The 12,161-nt window shown below is 25.7% G+C and overlaps 1 protein-coding gene across 1 annotated transcript in view; it reads right to left on the bottom strand.

Moving 5' to 3' along the window:
- Positions 1 to 12,161, bottom strand: part of LOC145241291 (regulator of G-protein signaling 7-like) — a gene marked incomplete in the record, with an annotated part of 531,541 nt that overhangs the window by 128,696 nt on the left and 390,684 nt on the right. The window contains 1 exon segment of the mRNA XM_080104037.1: positions 4,116 to 4,214. Coding sequence (XP_079960163.1) covers positions 4,116 to 4,214 — 99 coding nt within the window.

Here is a 12,161-nt window from a genome sequence, read left to right as displayed (position 1 = left end):
CCATCCATGAACATTTCCCCCCAATTGTACAACTTTCTGTTCATCTTGAAAATGGGCAGCGTGTCATGTTCTCAGCTGATACTGCTCTGGAACGAGCCCAAGGTCCACCGCCTGCCACAACTTTGACAGCATTTTTTCAACTCTGCCATGAGGATGACTTTGCAAGGGGTCTCAAATACGTAGAAGTCCCTGAGTTTTACACTTGGAACAAATCGACAAAGAAATGGATGAGAAGAATGCGTGGGGTACAAGTTGAAGGTACTGAAAATGATGATGTATGGAAGGCACCATGCATTGGGAGAATCTACACGATTAGTCCAAAAGCAGGGGAGTGTTATTTCTTACGCCTGTTGCTCAATGAGGTTGCTGGTCCAACTTCATTTCAAAATTTGCGAGCATACAATGGTCAGGTGTTTGAAACATACAGAGCAGCGTGCCTTGCTCGAGGCCTTCTAGAAAATGACCATCACTTGCATCAAGCAGTAGGAGAGGCAAGTGCCACTCAATCACCTTCAAATTTGCGAAGCCTATTTATGATAATTTTAACAGCCTGTGAGCCAAGAAATCCTCTTGAGATCTGGATGGCTTTTCGTGATGTAATATCTGAAGACATTCTTCACAGATACAGGCAAGAAGTTAACAATCCAGAAGCAGATTTTAATGAGGACATCTACAATAAAACTCTTTGTCTAATTGAAGAAAAAGTTCTCCTTATGTGCGGTCAACCATTGGCAAGCTATGGATTACCTGCACCAACGCAAGGGAGAGATGAAAGACTCGCGAGAGAGTATCAACGTGAAGTTACTTATAATCTTGAAGAACTTTCCCTACAAGCAGAAAATATGCAAGAAAAACTGACCGATTCTCAAAGAGAAGTTTACAATTCATTCATGGCAATGTTGGAAGCACAAGGTGAAATGAACAAAAACATGATGTTTCTTGATGCTCCAGGTGGTACGGGCAAGACTTTTGTAATCAATTTGATCCTTGCAAAGATTAGATCCATGAGAAAGATTGTGCTTGCAACAGCATTCAGTGGCATTGCTGCTACTCTACTACAAGGTGGCCGCACTCTTCACAGCACTTTTAAAGTACCCTTGGATACTCATCGAATGGATCAGCCAGTTTGCAAAATTACTGGTAACTCAGCCTTGGCAAATGTAATTAGAGACACCTCTGCAATCATTGTAGACGAAGCCCCAATGACGCACAAGAGTGCTTATGAAGCAATTGACCGAACACTGCAAGACATCACAGGAAACAAGAATCCCATGGGTGGCATTCCAACCTTATTTTGCGGTGATTTCCGTCAAATCCTCCCAGTGGTTAAAAATGGCACAAGGGCTAACATTGTCAATGCAAGTTTGAAACAATCCTATCTCTGGAGGCACGTTATAGTGAAGAGACTGACTACTAATATGAGAGCCTATATCTCTGATAACACAGCTGCAGCAGACTTCTCAAAATTGCTTCTCCAAATCGGTAATGGTCAGTTTCCTATCACTTCTTCACCTGACACAATTAAGATTCCAACTGCGCTTGGTAAATGTGTCGGTAATCAGAAGCAACTGAAAGACAAAGTGTACCCAGACCTGCAAAACAATGGAAAATCACCGGATTGGCTTGCTGAGAGGGCTATTATTTCGCCATTAAACAGCAATGTGAATCATTTGAACAATTCAATAATGGATGAATTTCCAGGAGACACAAAGCAATACAAGTCAGTTGATTCGGCTACTAATGAATATGAAGCTGTTCACTACCCTGTGGAGTTTTTAAACTCTTTGGAGATATCTGGAATGCCTCCACACATTTTAAATCTCAAAATTGGATCGCCAATCATGATTCTTCGATCCTTGGAACCGCCAAAAACAACAAACGGAACCAGATGTGTTATCACCAGATTGCACACCAATGTACTTGAGGCCACCATTTCCTGTGGTCCCTACAAAGGTGAAACCGTTCTACTGCCAAGGATCCCCTTAGTTCCATCGGACTCAGAACTTCCATTTAAATTCCGGAGACTCCAATTTCCTGTGAAGGTGTGTTTTGCAATGAGCATAAACAAAAGTCAAGGTCAGACATTTAACACCATTGGCGTAGACTTGACATCAGACTGCTTCAGTCACGGTATGTTCTACGTCTCCATCAGCCGGACAGGAAGTTCAGAAAAACTCTACATTCTGGCTCCAAATCAAAGCAGCAGAAATGTAGTTTACCCTGAGGCTCTTCAGTGAAAAGTTCGAGAAATGGATATGAGGAAAAACTGACATGATCTGATTGTGGTAAGTTTTTAGTATTGAATGTGCAAGATAAAATTTAAGCAAGAGTTGAAAATTACTTCAATGAAAAATTTACTATGTAACATCAAGTAACCTTCCTTTTTGATGAAAATGTTTTGTGAAGTTCCTGATTGAATTTCAGTCACTACAAGAGGTAGTTAAAATGTTAATCACCTTATGCAATCGTTGCTCTTACAACATCAACTTACTGGAAAGGTGCCCACAGATTTTGGTACCCGAGTGCGCAACAAAGCTCCGTGCGAAGCACGGGTATCTTTGCTAGTTTCCTAATAATTGAAATAGTTATCCGTGACACCATAAGAAAAATCTGGAATCCAAGTATGAATAACTGACTGTTAATTATATGCAGCGGTTCTCCCGTTTTAACAGCGTCGGCGACCATGGCTCTCCAAATTGTAGAGCCATGGTAATTTCGCGAAGACAAGTAAAGACAGTAGTTTCCCGTTGTTTTCTGTCTTGATTTGGGGGTGCATTCGAACATGCCCCAGATACCAATCTGGAAATTTCAATGACTTGGTGCGGTACATACAGCGCCTAGCTTTCCCAAATTGTCACCCATCTGGTACTGGTCAGGCTCCATTTGCTTAACTTTGGTGATCTAGCGAGATTGGTGTGTCAGCATGATTGTACAGTATACGTGTTATGCATTAAATACAAATCCTTATAAATCCTAATTATGCATTGAACAGATACCATAATACTTAGTTCTCTGCACCTTATTGAAAAGATCCATATGAGAAAAAGTGAAATTGACAGACAGACTAATAGAAATACGAGATAGAAATTTAGTTACTGTTTTTATGAAGAGGTTTTTTTTAATAATGACAGATAAAATCTCGATATTAGGAATATTGAATATAAAATTTGAATATTGAATATTAGGAATATTGAATATGAATAATGAATATTAAGAATATCGAATATTGAATATGAATATTAAGAATATCGAATATTGAATATGAATATTGAATATTAAGAATATTGAATATGAATATTGAATATTAAGAATATTGAATATAAAATTTGAATATTGAATATGAAATTTGAATATTGAATATGAATATTAAGAATATTGAATATAAAATTTGAATATTGAAATTTGAATATTGAATATTAGGTATATTGAATATGAAATTTGAATATTGAATATTAGGTATATTGAATATGAATATTGAATATTGAATATAAAATTTGAATATTGAATATAAAATTTGAATATTGAATATAAAATTTGAATATTGAATATTAGGAATATTGAATATAAAATTTGAATATTGAATATAAAATTTGAATATTGAATATGAATATTGAATATTAAGAATATTGAATATGAAATTTGAATATTGAATATGAAATTTGAATATTGAATATGAAATTTGAATATTGAATATGAAATTTGAATATTGAATATGAATATTGAATATTAAGAATATTGAATATGAAATTTGAATATTGAATATGAAATTTGAATATTGAATATGAAATTTGAATATTGAATATGAATATTGAATATTAGGTATATTGAATATGAAATTTGAATATGAAATTTGAATATTGAATATTAGGAATATTGAATATGAAATTTGAATATTGAATATGAAATTTGAATATTAGGAATACTGAATATGAAATTTGATCAGTGTTTTTGCATTAAATAATCATCGTCAAATTTGATCAGTGTCAACACAGAAAAATCATGCTTTTACACTGAAAAGCGTTAAAAACCGTTTGAAATTGCTATATATCAATTTTATGAATAAAAATACATATAAGCATGAACACAAATATGAAATAATAAAGAAAAGGTCTTACCCGTCGACGTACAAATTCTATATTCGTTTGCCTGTTAACAATTTGTGAAGGCGAAAAGTTACGTTTCGAACATTCATCAAAGTACCTCACCTGACCAGGCTGAAAAATACGAATAATACAATCAACATCTAATCAATACATTTCTTGCAGATTATTCGGTTTATGTGTTATTATTGTTTAGATTTTATTATTATTTTATTAATATTTCATTATTATTTGATTTCTATTTTATTATTTTGTTTATATGCCATTATTATTTGATTCATATTTTATTTTTATTTGATTCATATTTTATTATTTGATTTGTTATCGTTTGATATTTAATTTATTATTGTTTAATTTATATTTCATTATTTTTTATTTATATTTTATTATTCGAGTTGTATTTCATTATTGGATTTATAATTTATTTTTATCTATATTTTATTATCTGATTTCATTATTATCTGATTTATATTTAATTATTTTATTTATAATTTATCATTTTTTAATTTATATTTCATTATTTGATTTATAATTTATCATTTTTTAATTTATATTTCATTATTTGATTTATAATTTATTTTTTTATTTATATTTCATTATAATTTGACTAATATTTTATTATTTGATTAATATTTTATTATTATTTTATTAATATTTTATTATAATTTGATTAATATTTTATTATAATTTGATTAATATCTTATTATTATTTGATTAATATTTTATTATTATTTGATTAATATTTTATTATTATTTGATTAATATTTTATTATTTTCTTAATATTTTATTATTATTTGATTAATATTTTATTATTATTTGATTAATATTTTATTATTATTTTATTAATATGGTATTATTATTTGATTAATATTTTATTGTTATTTGATTAATATTTTATTATTATTTGATTAATATTTTATTATTATTTGATTAATATTTTATTATTATTGGATTAATATTTTATTATTATTGGATTAATACTTTATTATTATTGGATTAATACTTTATTATTATTTTATTAATATTTTATTATAATTTCATTAATATTTTATTATAATTTGATTAATATTTTATTATTATTTGATTAATATTTTATTATTATTTGATTAATATTTTATTATTATTTGATTAATATTTTTTTTTTTTTTTTTTTTTTTAATTCAATTTTCACCCCAAACAAGGCACAGTGCCACTTTGAAGCAGGGGGCTACTATTAGGGAATTAATTAGCGGGGTCATTATGAAGGGAGAAGAGTAGAAAGATGTTTGTTAACATTACACTTGAACTTCTGCATATCATTGCAGTTGGGAAAGCAGAATCCCGGAAGGGAGTTCCAAAGACCCGCAGTTCTGGGGAAGAAACTATTGGAGTAAAAGGCTTTCTTGCACCTAGGGATCTCCACTGTAAAGGGATGAGACTTAGTAGCTTGTCGGGTTTGTCGGGGGTAGTTACGTCGGGGAGGTACAAGTGTTTGCAGTTCGCCAGAGCATTCACCATTAAAGTATTTGTAGAACAGGCAGAGGGATGCAACATCTCGTCGATGGGACAGAGGTTGAAGCCTAGATGACAGTTCAGGACCTATCAGGTTGGCGACTCTTTTTTGAACCCTGTCCAGGAGCGAGAGACAAGCAGCAGATGCACCAGCCCAGATGTGACAACAGTACTCCATACATGGGCGAATGGTTGCCTTATAGAGGTATAGGATACTGGCAGGCGTAAGTAGTTTTCTAGCACGGTAGAGGGAGCCAACCTTCCTTGCAGCAGCCTTGGCAATGCTCTCAATGTATCTATTCCAGTTCATATTCCCTGTAAACGTTAGGCCGAGGAGTTTAAAAGAAGTACTTTCAGGCAATGTGTTCTTGGCCATTGCTATTGGTGGTAGAGAAGGTTTCTTGTAATTATTGAAGGAAACAAGCTTAGTCTTAGCAGCATTGAATGAGACCAACCATTTTTGTCCCCATTCCACTACGGATTGGAGGTCATCCTCTAGTGTTTCTGCCATTTTCTTGGATATGTGTTCATTTGTTTTCCCCTCATATCTGTTATAGAGAGTGGTGTCATCGGCAAATATACCCATCTCCGAAACAATATAAACAGGGAGGTCGTTTATGAATATCAGGAACAATAGAGGTCCAAGGATAGACCCCTGAGGCACTCCCGCATTTATGTCATATTGTTTGGATGTACGTCCGTCGAGGACAACTTTGATTTTTCTATTACTTAAGAAGGATTTAATTACGTTATGAATTCTTCCAGTGATTCCATATGATCTAATTTTCCTTAGAAGACCATCGTGCCATACCCTGTCAAAAGCCTTAGATATATCACGGGCCACCGCTCTACCCTCCCCTGTTTTATCCAATGAACGGTATATACGTTCAGAAACTACAGTTAAGATATCTGCTGTTGAACGGGCTTGCCTGAATCCATATTGTTTGTCAGTCAGGAGTTTAGCAGCTGTTAGGTGCTGGATTTGATTAATATTTTATTATTATTTGATTAATATTTATTATTATTTGATTAATATTTTATTATTATTTGATTAATATTTATTATTATTTGATTAATATTTTATTATTTGATTAATATTTTATTATTTATATAATATTTTATTATTTGATTAATATTATATTGTTATTGAATTATTATTTTATTATTATTTTATTAATAATTTATTATTATTTGATTAATATTTTATTATTATTTTATTAATAATTTATTATTATTTGATTAATATTTTATTATTATTTTATTAATATTTTATTATTTGATTAGTATTTTATTATTATTTGATTAATTTTTTATTATTTGATTAATATTTTATTATTATTTGATTAATATTTTATTATTTGATTAATATTTTATTATTTATATAATATTTTATTATTTGATTAATATTATATTGTTATTGAATTATTATTTTATTATTATTTTATTAATAATTTATTATTATTTGATTAATATTTTATTATTATTTTATTAATAATTTATTATTATTTGATTAATATTTTATTATTATTTTATTAATATTTTATTATTTGATTAGTATTTTATTATTATTTGATTAATTTTTTATTATTTGATTAATATTTTATTATTATTTGATTAATATTTTATTATAATTTGATTAATATTTATTATTATTTGATTAATATTTATTATTATTTGATAATTATTTTATTATTATTTGATTAATATTTATTATTATTTGATTAATATTTTATTATTTGATTAATATTTTATTATTTATATAATATTTTATTATTTGATTAATATTATATTGTTATTGAATTATTATTTTATTATTATTTTATTAATAATTTATTATTATAAGATTAATATTTTATTATTATTTTATTAATAATTTATTATTATTTGATTAATATTTTATTATTATTTTATTAATATTTTATTATTTGATTAGTATTTTATTATTATTTGATTAATTTTTTATTATTTGATTAATATTTTATTATTATTTGATTAATATTTTATTATTTGATTAATATTTTATTATTTATATAATATTTTATTATTTGATTAATATTATATTGTTATTGAATTATTATTTTATTATTATTTTATTAATAATTTATTATTATTTGATTAATATTTTATTATTATTTTATTAATAATTTATTATTATTTGATTAATATTTTATTATTTTTTTATTAATATTTTATTATTTGATTAGTATTTTATTATTATTTGATTAATTTTTTATTATTTGATTAATATTTTATTATTATTTGATTAATATTTTATTATTATTTGATTAATATTTTATTGTTATTGAATTAATATTTTTTATTATTTGAATTAATATTGTATAATTATTTGATTAATATTTTATTATTATTTGATTAATATTTATTATTATTTGATTAATATTTATTATTATTTGATTAATATTCATTATTATTTGATTAATATTTTATTATTATTTGATTAATATTTTATTATTATTTGATTAATATTTTATTATTTGATTAATATTTTATTATTTATATAATATTTTATTATTTGATTAATATTTTATTGTTATTGAATTAATATTTTATTATTATTTTATTAATAATTTATTATTATTTTATTAATATTTTATTATTTGATTAATATTTTATTATTTGATTAATATTTTATTATTATTTGATTAATATTTTATTATTATTTAATTAATATTTTATTATTTGATTAATATTTTATTATTTGATTAATATTTTATTATTTGATTAATATTTTATTATTTGATTAATATTTCATTATTTGATTAATATTTAATTATTTGATTAATATTTAATTATTTGATTAATATTTAATTATTTGATTAATATTTAATTATTTGATTAATATTTTATTATTTGATTAATATTTTATTGTTATTGAATTAATATTTTATCATTATTTGATTAATATTTTATTATTTGATTAATATTTTATTATTTGATTAATATTTTATTATTATTTGATTAATATTTTATTATTTGATTAATATTTTATTATTATTTGATTAATATTTTATTATTTGATTAATATTTTATTATTTGATTAATATTTTATTATTATTTAATTATATTTTATTATAATTTGATTAATATTTTATTATTATTTGATTAATATTTTATTATTAATTGATTAATATTTTATTTGATTAATATTTTAATGTTATTGAATTAATATTTTATTATTATTTTATTAATATTTTATTATTAATTGATTAATATTTTATTATTATTTTATTAATATTTTATTATTTGATTAATATTTTATTATTATTTGATTAATATTTTATTATTTGAGTAATATTTTATTATTATTTGATTAATATTTTATTATTTGATTAATATTTTATTATTTTATTAATATTTTATTGTTATTGAATTAATATTTTATTATTATTTTATTAATATTTTATTATTATTTGATTAATATTTTATTATTATTTGATTAATATTTTATTATTTGATTAATATTTTATTATTATTTGATTAATATTTTATTATTTGATTAATATTTTATTGTTATTGAATTAATATTTTAATATTTTATTATTATTTTATTAATATTTTATTATTATTTGATTAATATTTTATTATAATTTTATTAATATTTCATTATTATTTAATTGATATTGTATTATTATTTAATTAATATTGTACTATTATTTAATTAATATTGTATTATTATTTAATTAATATTTTATGAGTTGTCATTACATGTTACAATTATTTCCTTTTCCTCTGTATTCGAGTTGTCATTTTTGTTGGTCAACATAAACTTATTACTAATATCTTTGCCTGCTGTGAATGTAGCCATATTTTAACAAAGAAAGATTAGATATTTTTTAGTATTATTTAGATTCTTCAAACTAATGTTTCTTAAGTTTTTATTTAAATTCATAAAAAGATAAATGTTCTCATCTTGAGTTTTTATTTAAATTCATAAAAAGATAAATGTTCTCATCTTGAGTTTTTATTTAAATTCATAAAAAGATAAATGTTCTCATCTTGAGTTTTTATTTAAATTCATAAAAAGATAAATGTTCTCATCTTGAGTTTTTATTTAAATTCATAAAAAGATAAATGTTCTCATCTTGAGTTTTTATTTAAATTCATAAAAAGATAAATGTTCTCATCTTGAGTTTTTATTTAAATTCATGAAAAAGATAAATGTTCTCGTCTTGAGTTGTTATTTAAATTCATAAAAAGATAAAGGACCCATGGCGCAGTAGTTAAGGTACTTGGAAAAATCAATTGTAAAAGTGATGTTCACCTGAAGGTTGAAGGTTTAATTCTAAGTGTGTGTGACCAAAAAGTATGATTGCGAGTTACTTAGGACTTCTATCCAGTCAAGGCTGACGGAACAAGAACATGCTACCCTCACAAAGTAAATAAACGGTTCCGATTAAAATTCCATCCAAATTCCCAAGTTCAATAGAAACATTCCCGAGTTTGACAAAATACACCTGAAGAAGGTCAGAGGTTACATCGACCAAAATGTTATGAAGATGACACTTAAGATGAGAACAGTAGTCCAATGAATCCAAATAACAAATCAGCATCTCAAAAATTTAGAAACATGATGATAGAGACCATAAAATCCACTGCTAAAAGCGCTCACATGAAAATCACTTTTGTTATCTACATTAATAGGAGTTGACATAGTTCTTTCTTATCTTCTAAAAACAAAAGATTTTCCATTTCCTTTTACCGGAATTTAGTCATAGCAGACCCCCGCCCCCTGCCCAATAAGTAACTGATCCAAAAGTGTGATATTTCACATTGAATGCTGACTTTTAAAGCATATAAAAACTGGACCCTTATTTCTGGTTTTCCTCAAGTTTGCAAGTATATTTCTCCTGATAAAAGAGGCTGAGACATTGTACAGGAAACTGTAATGATGGCAGCATTTTCTTTTCATTCGCCAGAGAAAAACTAAAAAAAACTTTGGTGCCCTTAAAATTTATTGGCTGCTTATTTGAATCTTGTAGTTGCGTTTGATAATGCATAACTATGCAAGGGCAAAACTTGGGGTGAGCGATCAATTTACGTACTTGTTCTCGTTGAAATGTTAAACCAAAATACAAACTTGGTATTTTACTATTTTGAACACTATTACATCGCTGCTGAGTAACTGTATTTATGTTATCCAATCAAAACACTTGTTGCCATGGCGACTCACCTAGACAAATTATTGCTTACCGGTTGACCCATTATTTACATCTTTACTACTAGTCCCTCTATTACCACCATTTCCTCTTCCTCTATTCTCCTTCTCCCACCATTTCTCACTTTATTCACTTTCTTCCATTCAACTAATGCATTCAATATGCAAAGAAGCAAGCAGATTTTTAATATTATATAAAGTTCGCTACTTGAAATGCTTAAAATATTAACTATTGAACATTTCATTTAGAAGTTTACTGTATACTCAAAACAAAACTTTTCCCATTTATACACCTAATATATATAAAAGGTCATGTCTGTCTGTCTGTCTTCATATTTTCAAACTCTATCTCCTCCGAAACTAAAAGTCGCAGTCGCTAGGGGCCTCGAAGGATGGAATTTTTTATGGATGGTTCTTTTATAGGTCTTTAGCCATTTAAAATAGTTTTTAAGGGGTCAAAAATGGGTAAAAATTGAAAAATTTGTCATATTTTGTACATTCATCTTAGTTTATTTTTAATTTTTAATTAGTTCATATGCATGCCACGTTAGTAAAGTGGTAACGTTATCAAATTTGAATGCTACAGCTGATAAAACCCCAATTTTTTTTTTTTTTTTTTACTTTTGAAATCACGACTCTATAATAATATATACAAAATTCAAACAAATTAAAATATCATATTTAAGCTTATTTTACGCAAAGGTTATAAACAGTAAAACATTAACACATATAAAAATAGATATTAATATTTTTTAGACAGATTTATTTATCTTTCAAATAATCTGCAAGGGCAAAAAAAGGAAATTAATTCACATGGACGATGGTATATGTGTTGTTCTTTTTTTTTTTTTAATTACAATTTTTTTTATAGTTTAAAAACAATAAAAAGAATGTGGTGTCAGTCGCTAAGGAGAGGGAGCAATCAGTTGCCCTCTCTCGTTTCTCTTTGTAGTGTTGCTGAAGAGAGAGAGGGAGGAAGAGGTCAATCAGTTATTTTCTCCCCTTTCTGAACTCTTGCTCATTTCTTATTTCTAGCAGGATTAGTTTGAATTACTTCCCTTGAAAATTAATCAGCAAATATTTGAAGTAAAGTTTTATAATTCATTTTATAATTAAATAACTTTAATTAATGTTAATAGCAACAAAACGATTGAATATATATATATATATATATATATATATAATCGAGATAAGACACTGATTAGAAATCAGATGAAAGATCCTGATAGATATTACTTGAAGTAATACTTTCAGGGCAATCCTAGCCAAAAAGGAGAAGCTCAATATTTAAGCATAGAGCAATATATAAGTTTAGTGGTTATATTTAAATTCTGAAAAAACAAAATATAGACACATATTTTCGAATTAAGAATTTATTGTTAGACAAAAGGAA

The sequence above is a fragment of the Euprymna scolopes genome, chromosome 20, assembly GCF_053919585.1.
Source record: "Euprymna scolopes isolate OS-2025 chromosome 20, ASM5391958v1, whole genome shotgun sequence".
Taxonomy (NCBI): domain Eukaryota; kingdom Metazoa; phylum Mollusca; class Cephalopoda; order Sepiida; family Sepiolidae; genus Euprymna; species Euprymna scolopes.
This window is presented reverse-complemented; position numbering and strand designations above follow the sequence as displayed.